General features: G+C 43.2%; 1 protein-coding gene across 4 annotated transcripts in view; it reads left to right on the forward strand.

The window, feature by feature from the left end:
* LOC126356307 (ATP-dependent RNA helicase p62-like) overlaps positions 1 to 16562 on the forward strand; it is an 82011-nt gene that overhangs the window by 45860 nt on the left and 19589 nt on the right. For all 4 annotated transcript variants that reach the window (XM_050007257.1, XM_050007256.1, XM_050007255.1 and 1 more), the window contains exons 3-5: positions 5893 to 6078; positions 6202 to 6327; positions 11177 to 11288. In XM_050007257.1, coding sequence (XP_049863214.1) covers positions 5893 to 6078; positions 6202 to 6327; positions 11177 to 11288 — 424 coding nt within the window. The remainder of the gene's footprint in view (positions 1 to 5892; positions 6079 to 6201; positions 6328 to 11176; positions 11289 to 16562) is intronic.

The following is a 16562-nucleotide window of genomic DNA, read 5'->3' on the forward strand; positions in this document are numbered from 1 at the left end:
TCGTTTGTGCCTGGTATCCAGCATGGTAGTCAGTCCTTGTGGGGTTGCCATGTATCCTGTTGGTTGTAGCCCCCTAACCATGCAGGGACCGCTCTGCTGATGCCTGCGCTGTTAACTCCTCACTTTTGCCGTGGAGTAGATGCCTGTCACCCTGAGGCATCGGGACTCATGGCAATGGCCATCCTGCCAGGTGGCTTTGCTGTGGCTGGGTGGTGCCCATGTGGAGGGCCCCTGGTTGGAGTGGGTGGCATCAGAGCGTCATCTCTTGGTGGTGGTCAAACACGAGCAGTCTCTAAGCAGTCAAGGTCTAACTTAAATGCTAACAAATACGACCCCAAATCGTCTCCTCCTGGCCACACCGTGGAAAGAATGCCAGGCTAAGGATGGCAGCCAAGTTTATTTACTCCGCTTCTTCATATGTACAAGGGTTGATAGGGAATCTTTCTTGTCAGTGAAACCTCAGTTTTTTGTGGAGTATTCGGAGGTAGTTCGTGGAGGTAGAGCGCTTGTCCAAGATGCGGTCAGGGTCGGTCTTGATCTAAACGGCATTCTCTGCCCAATCACGGGCACTGCTCACCTGTGACAAGCTGGGGTATGTTTTTTCCATAACGCCCCATAGGATATTAATTATAGTCAAGGGTATCGTACCTCACAGGGACTTTCTTTTGCAGTGTGATGACGAGCTGCGCGTCAATTTAAGAGTGGCGAGGTGTCCATTCCATCCAGCGTGTCCACTGCTGTCTGAGGTATAATCAGGTTGCTGCAGGTGCCTTCATCGTGGTCTTTGAGGGTGACACTTCACCAGAGAAAGTGAAGGTGGTGGTCTACTGCCATGGCGTAAAGACATATATCCCTCCTTGATATGGTGCTTTAAGTGCTGGAATTTCGGCCAGACGTCTTTCCGCTGTACTTCCAGTGTCACCTGTCAGGATTCTGGGTGCCCTTCACATCCCAATACTCTCTGTGCCCTGCTTTCCATGTGTGTAAACTATGATCACCAACGCCTTGATCGCCAGACTGCAGGATTCTCCAGGAAGAAAGAAATATAATGGAATAAAAGACCCTGGGCTGACTGTCCTACACTGAGGCTAAGAGAAAATAAGAGGCTAAATCCTGTGCATGTGACATCAACCTATGCTGCTGCTACAACAATGGTTCTACCATCTTCTGTTCCGCTGCTGCAGTTGGCTCTCAGAGCTGTCAGACCACACCTGCCCCCTTGATGGTTTGGGGACTTTCCTCCCTGTTGCTCCTGCACAACCTACTTCAGGAGCACTCTCCTCCCCCCCTCCCCCCCCCCCCCCCCGCCCCTCCCCTCCAAACCATGGAGGATGTCAGTCCTCACTTCCCAGCTGGAGAAGTGTAATTCCTCTTCGGCCCCTCTCGCCAGGACCCTTGGGTCACTCCCTTCCCAGGTTCCTACCATTGGCGAAGCTGATACCCACCAGAGGCTGAAGCAACCACAGCTGGTCGTAGGAATTCAGTCCTCCTCAGTCCCTTACATTGAATAACTTAAGCCATTCCAGCCAGACAAACATATGGAGCAGTGAGAGAAACCTAAAAAGAAAAAGACCATAGGCACTGTGGTGACACCCACACCACCACTATCTACAAGCTGTGTCTGACGATGAAATAGAGATTATGGTGTCCGCTGAGGACGTGGATCTTGCTGGGCAGACACAATGGATGTCGATCGGACAGGTACCCATCTGGTGGCAGCAGGTGACAGAGGTGTAGACTGCCTCATCGAGTGTTTCGTGCCTTCCCAGTCTCACGATCACGTAATCCTCCAGTGGAATTGCAACCTTTTTTTTTTTTCTCTGAGCGACAACTGTTAAGCTTTACACCTGCTTTCTGCATTACCCTCCAGGAAACATGGTTCCCGACAATGTGGACGTCTGTGGCTATAGGTGATATTACAGGAACTGTAGTGACTATAATAGTGTGTCAGGTGGCGTTTGTATCTATGCCCTGAACTATGTAGTGATATCCTTGGAACCTATCTTGAAGCTGTGGCTGTCAGGGTAACGAAGATGCAAGGAAATAACTGTTTGCCAGGTATATTCTTCCTCCAGATAGTGTTGTACCTCTGGATGTATCAGCTGTGCTGATTGATCAACTCCCTAAACCTTTCCTACTTTTGGGAGATTTCAATGCCTGTAACTGTGTGGGGGTGGCACTGTACCTGCTGGCCGAGGCAGTGATGTCGAAATTTTGCCGTCTCAGTTCGACCTCTGCCTCTTAAATACTGGGGCCAACTCACATTCCAGTGTGGCTCATGGTAGTTACTCAGCTATTGATTTGTCAATTTGCAGTTCAGGACTTCTCCCATCTATACCTGTGTGGTGGTAGTGATCACTTCCCCATCTTCCTGTCACTCTCCTGGCATCAGGCACACGGACACCGGCCTAGATGGGGCTTTAAACAAGGCAAACTGGGAAACTTTCACGTCTGCTGTCACCATTGAATCTCCTCCACACAGGAACATTGATGTGATTGTTGAGCAGGTGACTACAAAATTCCTTCCTGCGGCAGAAACTCTATTCCTTGTTCTTCAGGGTGCCCCCGTCAGAAGGCAGTCCCTTGGTGGTCGCTGAAGCATTTATGGAGTCGGTGAGCTCTACAGCAGCATGAGCGGCACTCTTCTCTGGAGCACCTCGTAGCCTTCAAATGGCTTCGTGCCCACGTTCACCAACTTAAACAAGTGACGGAAGCAGGAGTATTGGTCGAGATACATCTCGGCTCTAGGGTGCCTTACATCACCTTCCCAAGTCTGGGCAATGATAAAAACTTGTTTTCAGGTACCAGACCCCAACAGGTGTTCCTAGTGTTAACATCAACGGCGTGTTATTTACTATCTCGAGTCTGCGTTGGAGAACTTGGTGGCCCCCCCCCCCCCCCCCCCCCCCCCCCCCCCCCGCCCTCTCCGACTTAGTGCTGTCCTATAACACCCCATTTATAGAGTGGGACAACCTCATTGCCCTTGCACATTGTCATGACACTGCTCCTGGGCCACATCGGATCCACAGTCAGATGATAAAACATGTCATCTGACTACAAGCGGCATCTACCCGTTAGCCTCAACTGGCTCTGGTGCGATGGTACCTTTCCGTCGCACTGTTGGGAGAGGACCATCATTCTGGTGCTCAACCTCAGAAAAAACCAACTTCATGTGGATAGCTATTGGTCTATGAGCCTCACTGTTAGTAAGCTGTTGGAACGTATGGTGCGTTGGCAGTTGGGTTGGGTCCTGGAGTCGTGGGGCCCACTGGCTCCATGTCAGGGCAGCTTCCACCAGAGTCGCTCTACCACTTTATCACTGATAATCTTGTCCTTTGTCCTTTGCATCTGGAAAAGGTTGTTAAGATGGCAGACAAACACCTGGTTGCTGTCTTTTTAGATTTATGAAAAGTGTGTTACACGACTTGGTGACATCTTACCCTTGCCACATCATACGAGTGGAGTCTCCAAGGTCCACTCTCAAATTTTTATCCAAAATTTCCTGTCTCTTCTTACTTTACTTGTCCAAGTTGGTGCTTCCCATAGTTTCCTCCCCCCCCCATATTCAGTAGAGTGGGATCGGGCAGGGCTCTGTATTGAGTGTATCTCTATTTTTAGTGGCCATTAATTGTCTAGGAGAAGCTGTAGGGCCGTCCATCCCATCTTCTCTGTTTGCAGACGACTTCTGTGTTTCGCACTGTTCCACCAGTAATGGTGTTGCTGAGCAGTGTCTACAGGGAGCCATCCACAAGGCGCAGTCATGGGCTCTAGCCCACGGTTTGCAGTTTTTGGTTGCACAGTTGTGTGTTAACGCACTTCTGTTGGCATCATACCCATTTTTTCGGAACCAGAACTTTTCCGTAATGACTATCCACTCACTGTTGTGGAGATATATCGATTCGTAGGACTGTTTTTTTTTATTCCCGATTGACTTGGCTTCCTCATCTTCAACTTAAGCGGAGGTGCTGGAAGCACCTCAATGCCCTCTGCTGCCTGAGCAACACCAACTGGGGTACAGATTGCCTTATGTTGCTGCAGCTCTACAGAGCCCTTGTTCAATCCCACCTTAACTATGGGAGTCTTGTTTCAGTGGCACCCTCAGTATTGTTTACTCGACCCAGTGCATCACTGTGGTATTCGCCTAGCAACAGAGACTTTAAGGACAAGTCCAGTGACCAGTGTCCTTGTGGAGACTGGAGTCCTTCCATAACATGTTAGGCATGCACAACTGCTCACCAGTTACCCTGCGCATCTGAATTACTGTCTACTCTTCCCAAGGCAGTTCATCTCCTGTATCGGCAGCCCAGGTTAGGACTTCAAATTGCAATTCGTGTCCGATCCCTTCTTTCCGACCTGGAGTCCTTGCACCTTTACCATCTATACATGTCCATTCACATACACCTCCATGGTGTACACAAGCCGCAGCTTCGCCTGGACCTTTCACATGGCCCTATGGATTCAGTTAACCCCACGGCTTTCCACTGCCATTTCCTCTCAATGCTTGACATGTATTGAGGCTATGAAGTGGAAGCTCTCTCTCATGCTCTTGAGCACATCTGTGCATGCCCCTGGGGAGTTGTATCTTCTGTATACTGACTCTTTGAGCAGCCTACAAGCTATTGACCAGTGCTACACTCACCATATTTTGGTAGCGTCCATTGAGAAGTCCATCTATGCCCTGGAACAGTCCCGTCGTTCTGTGGTGTTTGTGTAGATCCCAGGATATGTCAGAATCCTAGGCAACAAACTTGCTGACAGGCTGGCCAGACAAGCTACCTGGAAACAGCTTTCGGTGGACTTTTGACTTTCCCAGTACCCTACCTTTCTTTGTTGGGCGACAGTGCCTCAGCAGCAGCTCTTTTTTTTTTTGTGAGGGGTGGGTTATATCATTTGATCTAAGTTTTAGTGCATGTCGTTTGTCCCTCTTGTCCTCCACCCTAGTGCTTTTAGGTTGGAGGTTTTAATGTGTTGCAGAGTGGCTGGCTTCTCCTTTTTATTGTCATGATCAACCAGCCATGGTAATCTGTTTTGTCGTTTTAATCTCTTCGACCTGTTTCTTGTATTTCAGTGGTTTTCTTCTCCCCTTTTGTCCATTTTAGTGTTTGTTGCCCTTCATTTTTCCTTTATCTCTGTGTTGTGTTGTCAGTCTCGCTTGTCTCATTCTTACCCTTGTGGCATTGTTTTATTTGGAACAAAGTACTGATGACATAAGTTTGTCCCCCCCCCCCCCCCCCCCTCTTTTAAACTAACAAACCAACACATACTAACACCACCTCTCAAATTGTCTTTTTAAAACACTTCATATCCTCGTTATTTTCATTAGCCACGTTCTTTAGCTTGAGATTGTTTAAACTGCCAATACACCTGTGGTTATGAAGTATTATTACTATGTAAACAATGTTAAAACTATAATTATCAACCCTAGATAAGTTTAACAGTGCAGAGCAATGTACTTCCGGCCCATGTAGAAATAAATATCTGAGAAATTGGTAAGACAGCTTTTCGTGAATGTTCATATATACAGTGTGGGACTAGAGATATAGATGAAACAGGTTTGCAATGAGATTAACAGATATCAGGAGCATGCATACATGTTACAGTCTCAAAATTGATGACAGTGTGCTTTGGACCCTTACAGTTCTCAGTGCCTCAGATTTTGAATAATAAAATGAACTTGCAGGCAAATGTCATTATTCCCCTGTATGACATCAGACTTGGGTATGTTTCAGAAATGTCCCATCTCTCCTTATGGAGATCAGTGTCCAAGAACTCGTTAATTTCCAAGGTATTTTCTGCTTTGACATTTAGCACTCATGACAACCAAATTGCCACATTATGTGTAAGTTACATTGTGTGGTAGCTTTTTTCATTAATACTGTGTGAATTTTGCAGGTCTTTCCAAAGAAACGGGGGTGGCTATCGAGGGGGGAACAAATTTGAAGATCGCAGGGGGGGCAAAAACTTCCGGGGAAGAGATGACCAACTTGGAGGTGGACTAAGGAAACCAGCTTGGGATATGAGTACGCTTTCCCCAATAGCAAAGGATTTTTATGTCCCACACCCTAATGTGGCAAACAGGTGAGGTCATGTTCTTAATAACAGCATTTGTCTGTATTAATAGTTTGGAACTGTAGATTAACTTGGTTTATAATTGTGTATGTTTCATCTTTGTTTGTCAATGTGGTAACATTTAATTTTCAGGAATAAATTTGAAGTGGATGATTATAGACGATCAAAGGAAATAACAGTGAAGGGTATTGATGTCCCAAATCCCATTCAGTATTTCGAGGAGTCAAATTTTCCTGATTATGTGATGGAAAGTATTAGGTATGTATTGGAAGATCTCTCTCTCTCTCTCTCTCTCTCTCTCTGTCTGTCTGTGTGTGTGTGTGTGTGTGTGTGTGTGTGTGTGTGTGTGTGTGTGTGTGTGTGTGTGTGTCACCCTTTCACCTAAAAAGGGTGTACATTTAACGGAGATAGGTCGTGTACAAATTACAAAAATTATTGAAAGAATATGGTTATAAAGTCATTCTAGTTTGCACAATAGTTTCATTGCTCCTTGCTTGTCAAGACATTAGTATTTTATTATTCCATTTAAGAATAATATGATTTACTGTGATATTAACAAACCAGAAAATTATATTTTAATTGGTTTATTTTCTCTTACAAGGAACTTGGGCCCCTCCCTCAAATCTAACCATCTACTCTATATAGTTGACATTAGATTCATGTCATAAATCACATATAGTATTTGATATTAAATTTTGTAATTACTATAATGGAGAAGAGAGGAAAATTTCCATTTTTCCATTTGTTCATGAGTACAACAAAGACAACTTACAAGAAAGCAGTTTTAAACTGAGGATTGGCAGCAGTCGGCATGATTTGAGTGAAATAGGGAGTGAGAGGAGGAACATGGTAAACAGTTACACCTGGGTAAGAATAACAAAGTGATTCACTTTTAGCTGTTCACAGGGCTGCTAGTGCAGCAACAACTGCTAAGGAATGTGTTTAGGTGCACCTTCTGTGCCATTCCTATTCCATTCAGTATAGTCAAATTACTGTACTGTGGCTACTAGACAGTTGCAGACAATGCTTGCAGCAAGTCATTTAACAATTGTGATCAGTTTTCATTGTGTGCTATGTATCTGAATCAGAAGTTTGTCCCAGATGTTTGAAACTTGTGGCGGGTTCGTGCTTGGCTACCACAGGGCCCCAGCCATTGCAGCATCTTTCCCCTTCCGTGCTGCATGTCTATCTTCTTGCTATTCTTTCTCCCCTCACTTGGGGCATATGTCTGGGGTGTTGTTGGGAATGTTCCGCATTGTCTAACGCTGACATAAGGAGTCTCACCGTTTCTCGTTCCCATTACCTTTCTTTGTTTCCCTGTTTTGTTTCTCTGTTTTGGCGTTTGAGGTTCCTCTTTTTCTTCTTCCACTCTGTGCCCTCCTGAAGCCTGGCCCACACGTCTGACATGTAACATGTGACTTTACATGTAATTCCTAGGCACAGGTTGACAGGTATGGTTTCCACACCCTCTTACAGGCCAGACAAAAACAGGGGTTTTTGCCGTAGCTGCAACCTTCCCAAATTGGAGACTGGTCCCTAAGTCCAGGTCGTGTGACCTGAGGTGTGAACAACCACCTAATCAGGTGCACCCCCTTGTGACGGGGCTGCCAGTTGGAGGGAGCGCACCATTGGAGATTCTGCAATCGTGGGGATTTTCTCGCAATGAGCCAATCATATTCAGTCAACATCTATGAAATGTAAACGGAATGAGGCTGATGATTCCAAGAACCTTCCAGCTCCTCCAGTTCCTCATGGTTTCATGTACTGAAGATGGTCAGTCCTTCACCACAGTAAATTCATTCATTATTGAGAAAGGTGTTGATGCAGTTGCCAGCCCTGTGAAATACTGCTCTTGTGTACGGAATGTCACTTTGCTTTAGGAGACTACTTCTGATTCTGAAGCACAACACCTGTATGCCGTCCTGCTTGTCGATGTCTACCCTGTTTGTGTTGAGGCCCATACAACTTCAAATTCTTCTCATGGTTTTATTTATACTAGGCTGCTCGTTGGTGTAACAGAGGTCAAAATCCAGTTTTACTTCTTTGAGGTGTCATGGCTGTACATTGGCTTATGAAAAAGGTAGATACCTCCTTAGTGCCCACCTGCACTCCCTTTCTCACCTTTGATAGGGGGTGTTTCCATCAAAGATCAAAGCAGGCTACTAATGAAAGTATCACAGTCTGACCATACATTCTGAACATGACATGCTACTACCTGATCCATTGTTTCAAACACTAGAATGTCTTCTCGACACCCTGCTGAATGTGTAACCTGTGGTAGGGATGCACTTCAGGTTGATTGTCTGATGTCTCTTCCCCACTGTATAAACTGCTAAGGTGGCCATGCTGCCTTCTCTCGGGATTGGCCTGTTATTTTGATGAGCAGGCTGTCCAACAGATCCGGGTAAAGGAACCAGTTCCTTACCCAGTTGCTTGCAAGTTACTGGCTAGTCGCAGACCCTGCATTCTCCCGTCTAGCACCTATAGTTCAGTTCAGTTCCATGAAAGTCACGGCCATGCAGACATGAGACATCAAATTCAGCTAGATGAGGTTATGAAATCGCAGAGTGTCGAGGTAGTATTGCCATCCCCTCGCCCAGCTTTGCAACAAGCCATCAAACTCTCGCCTCAAGGGGCAAAGCCAACAGCTACCCTACTGGCAGTAAAGGACAGAAGGAGTACTTCCGTGAAGACTTCCTACATCCTTCCAGCTAAACACCGAAGTCTTCCTCTGTTAACTGGAAAGGGTCAAAGAAGTCTACCAAAGGCAAACAATCTGCCTCACTGACTTAAAGATCCTCTTCGACGACGTTGCCATGTGATACCTTAGCCCGGCCAGTCTGTGTCGCCAGTGTGCACCACTAACCGTTTCTTGGCGTTCGACTCCCCACAGACCGACAGTGACTGAGGTGATACCCTTTCATCTTTTCATCATGACTCGTCGAACGGTACGTTCGTGGCCTTCCATCCCACAAAGATGATTTATGGCTGCTTTTAGCATTGCAGCGTCCCCTTGTATTTGGTGTTCTGGATCAAAATTGCATCCTCACCATCGCTTGGAGCTTTCACATTTCTTTCTTGTTCGTTTTGACATTCCCCGAGGTCGGCATTCCATCTTGTGTGGGTATCGTGCTGCCCAGATGTTCCTAGTCAACCCATCTCCCTATACTCATCATCAAGGTGTTGCAGTTCACTTTTTCCTTCTCCATCTGATGTGTTCCCTCTTCCATTTATGTCCCTCTGTCATTGGATGTCACCAGGGCTCACTTTCTTCAGCTTATTGGGCAGCTACCTCCCCATTACAGCTAATTGGTGACTTTAATGTCCATCATCCCCTTTGGGGGTTCTCCAAGAACCTGTTGGAGAGGTACCTCCTTGACTGATCTTAATTAGCTCAACCACTTCTGCCTTAACACTGGGGTACCCATGGTTTTTTTCTGACTTCTTGCACACCCATTCCCATTTGAACCTATTCTTCTGCACTGCTCAGCTTACCAATCTTCTTGAGTGGTCTGTTTTTTGACACCTACTCAAGCGACCATTTCCCATGAGCTATCTGTTTGCTGACTCCTACCCCACTTCCGTGCACACCCAAATGGCAGCTTACTAAGACTGGCTGGTGGCTTTACTCCTCCCTGGTGACCTTCGAAGAACAGTATTTCCCCAGTTGTGATGGCCAGGTTGACTATCTCACAAACGTTACCCTTACTGCTGCAGAACATTCCATTCCCCGCACTTTCTCTTTACCATGATGTGTCCTAGTATCTTTGTGGATGGAGGTGTGCCACGATGCAGTTCGTGCACGGAGACATGCTCTACACATTTTTAACTGGCATCCTAAGATGGCAAACTGCATTCATTATAAAAAGGTGTGTGTGAAGTTTCATCACATTCTTTGGAATAGCAAAACCGCTAGCTGGATTTCATTCACTATTTCTTTTGACAGTTCCATGTCATGTGGATCAGCCTCTAAAGGCTCTCTAGGACGAAGATCCATTCACCAATTTCCAGCCTGATATTAGCAGATGTTATTGTAGACTCTATTGCTATCTTAAACACCTTGGGCTGCCATTATGTGGAAATTTCGAGCTCTTCCCTCTATCATCATGCCTTCCTCCATCTGAAACGAGTGGAGGAGGCTCGAGCTGTACCCTTCTCTTCTGTATGAATAGTGAATGCTACAATGCTGCCTTTACTATGTGGGAGCTAGAGCATGCCATCAGTTCATGATCTTCTGCCCCAGGAACAGACGGTGTCAACATTCAGGTGTTGCAGCACCTTTTTCTTGTGGGTAAGTGCTTTCTGCTTAACACGTACGACCATATCTGGGCAGAGGGCCCATTTCCCGGCCATCATACCCGTACCTACGCCGGTGAGGGCAAAAACCTTCCTTCTAGCTACCACTCGATCTCACCAGCTGTGTTTGCAAGGTGATGGAGCATATGATTCATGCCCTGCTGGTGTGGTGGTTAGTCTTGCAATTTACTAACGACTGCCCAGTGTGGATTTAGTGTGGCATTTCTCAGTTGACCATCACCTTAATTTGTCCACTCATCTCATGAATGGTTTTCTACGGAAATCTGACTGTGGTCATGTCTAGTGATGTGTAAATTCTGTCAGGTGAGAAAGGACTTTAAAGATCAGATACATGGGATGGCTGGTGCCTTGAAAAATTTGTATGATGTTCATCAATGGAACTAAAAGGATTATTGGATGTAATGGAACTGAATTAGGTAGTGTAGAGGTCATTGTATTAGGAAATGACCCTGAAAGTAATAGGTGTTTAACTGTAAAAAAAAAAGACTGAAATTAGCAATGAAGAAAGGTTTATGAGAAGCAGAATATTTTTGTTTTAAGTCTTATGAAGCCTTTTCTGACAGTATTTGTCTAGAGCCTAGCCTTTTGTGGCGGTGAAATGTGGACAATAAACAATGCAGACAAGAGGGAAAACTTTGACGTAGTGTCACAGAATACCAAAGACTAGTTAGACTTAATAATGTGGATATGCTTGATTGAATAGAGAAGAAAATCATCCTTATGAAAGATATGTTGTTTATAATCATTTAAAATTCTAAGCATTTCTGTTGATTCATATACTTTGTTTTAGGATGCAGAATTTCTCCGAACCTACAGCTATTCAAGCTCAAGGATGGCCAATCGCAATGAGTGGGAAGAACATGGTAGGAATTGCAAGAACTGGTTCAGGAAAGACGTTGGCAGTAAGTACAGTGTCTTAAAATGTGGTATAAATATTAGTTGAAGGTAGCTTGTGAGGCATTGGATGATTTTCTTAGGTTAAAATTGAACAGCATAAATCTTGATTGTACAAACGTAATCCTTGCAAGTCACTGTACTGTAACTGAAGTGTAAAATGTGCTAATATTAGTGACTTATCGCCCTTTTACATTCTCATATTGAGCATAGTGGAAGGTGACTCACTCTGCATGCGCCCATCTGGTTTGTTACTATCCTGATCACATGTAAGGTAGTGTCATGTCAGATGCCTTGTTTTTAAGGGACTGATGGCACTGTAGTGTGGTCCCTTTATACCACAAACCAACCAACTTTGTTTTGAGTAGTGTACTTCACTTGTGCATGCAAGAATCAAAATCGCTATGATGGTATTGTCATGCACAACTAAATTACAGATTCTATAGTTGGAAATCTATACTTTGTCTGCTGTCAGTCTCAACATGAGGACATGCATTCCAGGATATAGGAAGAGTTCGGGTGCTATTTCTTAGTCAACTTAATGCAGGATACACACATTTTTCCTGGTGGATATTTTGTCAGGATGAAACCCCCCAGGTTAGCCGAGCATGCTAACGTGCTGCTTCCTGGACTCGGAAGGCGCGCCGACCCCGAATCGAATCTGCCCGGCGCATTGACAACGAGGGCCGGTGTGCCAGCCAGCCTGAATGTGGTTTTCAGGTGGTTTTCCACATCCCCCTTCGTGAATACCAGGCTAGTCCCTATGTCCCGCCTCAGTTACACGGCTTGCAGACATTTGAACACTTCTGCACTATTCCATTGATTACACTAGTCGCAGACAGTTGAGGTACACTAATTCCTTCCCTGGGGGTATGGAGTGGTGGCAGGAAGGGCGTCCGGCCACCCCTTCAACTAACATTGCCACATCTGATTAATCATGCCGACCCTGTGTCTCTGCGGGGAAAAACGGAGCAAGCAAAAGATAGGATTTTGTCAGGTTGAAGTTGTTCTAAGCTTCATCCCAGCAAATCTTAAAAGTATCTGATTTACCATTAGATTTTGTCTTTGTATCTGTACTTTGTTTTGAAATGACTGTAGTAGCTTCTTTTGTGTCTTCTAAATGGTGCCATTAAACCAAAGTAACATTTTTATCACTTGCATCATAATGCATGTATAAGGAGCCCAGTTTTAACCAGTTGTCTTGCATTTATTATAGTTCCTTTCATCTTACAAGTATTCTGTTAGTGATTGTCCATCACACCTGTCCTCCCAAGTTTTCATTGTATGTTCCTTTTGTGAACATTATTCCTGTAATAGCGAAACAGGCAGTAAACCTGCTCTTCTTGGCACTTGTCAAAAGGTGGGTTGCACTGCACCTAAGAGGTCTAAAACCTTTCCTTCGTGTGTGGGCTGTCAGACCGTTTGAATTAAATCAATCTCAGGACTAAAAATTGTGCGTTTTCCGTGCTAATAGTGGAACACTGTTGCTACGTTTCTCATTGCTGTGTTTTACCATGTAGTACATAAATTTTTTGAAGTCACCAATCCCAATTGCATTAAACGCTTGTTGCCACAACTCTTTTTCTATGTTTCCCTCCCTACTGAGAGCATTCAAATTTGGCAGTTTTTCAGTGCTGTCAACATTGCACACCAGAAGCAATGATAAAAATGGAGAATTGTGCAAGTACACAACAGTACAGAACAGTCCTGTTGTTAAGTTACGTTAGCAGTAACTCCAACAACATGTGACTTATTGACAACTCTCGGTCAGGGGCAGGAGCGATGTTGTAGCAGCCAAACATAAACAATGAACCACTTGTAACTCAGTTACTGCTCTTCGTTTGTGTGTTGTGTAGTGTGACTTCGATATTTAACACTCAATGTGTGGTTTTCTTTTTTGTCTTGAAATCTACCAATACACTATAAATCATAAATAAGAAGATAGTGAGACAATTCACTAATGAAGAAAAGTGGAATATTCAGGAAGTGGACATTCCTCCATTGACATTAAACAAGATAGTGAGTGGGGAAGGGAGGGGGCAGAGGATTGAAGTTGCATGTCTGGAAAGAGGAAACAGCAAAAGAAAACGTGTGCACAGGAGTCGGTTTCCACTACTGGCAAGTGTCCTGCTGTCTTGTGCTGCAAACATCCCAGTTAATGATACTAGAGTTTCTGTTAAAGCAAGATATTTGGCATAAAAGTTGGGACTCGGGAAGATTTCAAGGCTTCCAGGGGTTGGATCAAAAACAGTTGACACAATTTAGTGTATAAATGTCAGAGGTGAAGTTTGAAGTGTGAATATTAAAAAATCTTGAGTTGTCAAAAATACTCTTCGATGTATCATTGAGAGGTACAGTCCCAGTGACATTTTAATGCAGATGAAACGGGCCTATCTTTTCACCTTTTTCCTGACAAAACAATTGATCTTGAGGAGAGAAGTGCCATTGTAGAAAATTCAGCAAAGAGAGGCAGGCTGTTATATTGCAATGAAAATGCAACAGAAAAGTACCACTAGTTTTAGGCAAGGTGAAAAGTTCACAAGGTTTCAAAACTCTGCAGGCATTATCATGCAGATATGCATCTACCATGAAACTGTGGGTAATGACAAGTATATTTGAACAATATTTGTGAGCTTGGAGTGAAAGGTTGGTGTGAAACAGGAAAATCATCCTCTTTATTGACCAAAGTGCAGTGCATGCTCAGGTTATATCATATCTTGGCAATATAAAAGTAGTGTTTTTCCTTCCAAATGGACAAGGTGTTATAAAATGCCTGAAAGAAAAATACAGAAAACAGTTTCTACAATAATATAACAAGAAAAGTGACAATCTTGGATACTATGCATTTTGTGAGAAGTGCTTTGGATTCTGTACAAGAGAGAACAATATCAAACTATTTTCAAAGGCTGGCTTTAATCATATACTGGCAATTACAAGAGGAATCACAGCAGAAAACAAGAAATTGCCTAAGACAGCATATCAGAAAATAATGAAATTGCAGCTGAGCAATGGGGCAAGATAAAACACATGCCTTAGCTTCGATGCCTATGTTGGAGTGTGATGGTGTTACCATCTGTCAGTCCATGACAAGTGAGGTGTGAGCAGGAGCAGATGGCAGAGAAGCACGAAAGTCAAGACAACTATGAAACAGAATCTTTGCCAGTTCCTAAAATATTGAAAGCCATTGATGCTGTGGCCACAATTAAATATTATAAATTTGAAGTTGAAATGTGGAATGTGTTAACAATACAATATTAAAATTTGGTCAGAAGAAACAAGCAATAGTTGATAGGCTCTGCAAATGCCTGTGAAGATAGGACTACACAATGTAGTGTAGTTTAGTTAATGTGTACAGTTTATGAATAGTTTTAGTAAGGACGATCTGTATTATTAGTAATGATTAACTGTAGTGTTTCACTAATGGAGAAAAGCAAAACTGACACTAATAGGTTCAGTTATACAAACCTGGCACGTGACTTTATTCACAAATTGTTTTAGATGTGATATCCATCTATTAACCAGTTACTTGATTTACACATAATGTTATGTTTTATGAGTTGAGTAATGAATATTGGTGTTAGCCATGGAGAAATTAAAATTAAATGTTAGTATGATTAACATACGCAGTATATGCAGGTACATATTCACATCTAAATAATACTCAAATTGAAATTAAATGTTGTATCTTTCACACATGTTCCTGAAATATGGGTTTGTATTTTGGAGGCTAGAGACTATGCTCTCGCATCACGTGTCACACCAGCATTTCAATTGGCTGTTGGCATAAGAGTACATGTCTGGCAGCTTGGCTGTCACCAGTGTTGCTATATTTTAAATAGTTTCGCTTCTTGTATACTGATTAATAATTTTTAGTTTCTATGTGTGATACTCCAAATGTATTCTCAAAAAGGCGCATTTAGATATCTTAATTTAATGATATATCGCGTTGGGAAGTGTAGTGTTCAGATTGGATATAACCCAGAATGTGCTACTTTTAATTATGCACTTTCAGCATTAAAAAGATGAATCATTACCAAATTAGGTATTTTAGGTAGTACGCTTTCTGGCTTATAAAGTTCAAAATCTTTGATTCTTTCAGAAATGTCATAAGAGATTCCAGTGTATATCCTGTTCAGATCTCTTAGTGTCTGCAAAAAGTATAAAAATTTTTGCACCCTACAACCAACAGAACTGGCTGATGGCAGTAGTTAAATCTTGGTCTTGTTAAAAGTTCCACCAGTCTTCCCTCTGTTGCCAAGTTCGATTCCTTGCAGCCTCAGCATGTGTACTCTCAGCTGATCCCTCCTTTAAGTAAAGCTGTAAAATTCTTCTTTGTTCAGATTTGACTCAGGACCTCTTCCGTAATTACCCAATCTTCAGCATTTTTTCTGCAAAACCACTTGTTAAAAGCTGTTATCTTCATGATTGTTTTTTCAGAAACATTTTTATTGCTAGTGTGTAACTTACTCTATCTAGATAACTGCTTTTTAGAAATGTTACAAGAGCTAACAACTAATGTTTTCCTTCCTTTGCATTTTCTGTACAATTAGTTTTATCTGATTCCAGTTTTTCAGTGGAGATTTAAGTTTCTACCAACAAAAAGTGCATTAAATAAATTTTGATGCCAAGGAGTTCGCTTCCATTGTTTAGTGTACATCTGATGCATTCCAAGCAGATTTTGTCTAATGTGTAGATCTGGGTGAGGAAACTACAGGTGATCCTGCCGCAGAACTTAATGGTATCAGATTTAGGTTCTCAAGTCAGTTCAAAGTCGGAGAGCCGTGATGAGTCCTCAGAACAATGCAGCTGATATATGCACCCCACCTGTATATTCAAGAACAGACAGCATATATCATTTGTTGTGTTGTATATCAATGAGGGACTATCACATTCCAAATAATGGAATTGCATACAATCAATGGCCTCTCTCTTCCCCTTTGTGACTGTTAAAGCATCTCCATATTATGAAACAAATAGCCATAATGATACTAGCTCACAAGGCCCCCTCTGCTCTTTGTGCTTTTCCCTGTTTAGATTTAAAATGCTAACCCATTATTTCTCAAGAGCAGTCAGAATGCACAAATGCAGATTTTTCCGCCTCTGCCATACAACTTATATGTGGGGGTGATATGTTGTTGACATTTTGCTTACCTTCGTTAGCAACACATTTTATGACTTAAATATTCCTTAGATATTTAGTTTGTTATGTTCTTTCCCTTGCATGTTCTGCATAATGTTACCTCAGTATAATTTGTACATGTGTAATTAAAAGTTGTTATTTT

Source organism: Schistocerca gregaria, chromosome 3, assembly GCF_023897955.1.
Source record: "Schistocerca gregaria isolate iqSchGreg1 chromosome 3, iqSchGreg1.2, whole genome shotgun sequence".
NCBI lineage: Eukaryota > Metazoa > Arthropoda > Insecta > Orthoptera > Acrididae > Schistocerca > Schistocerca gregaria.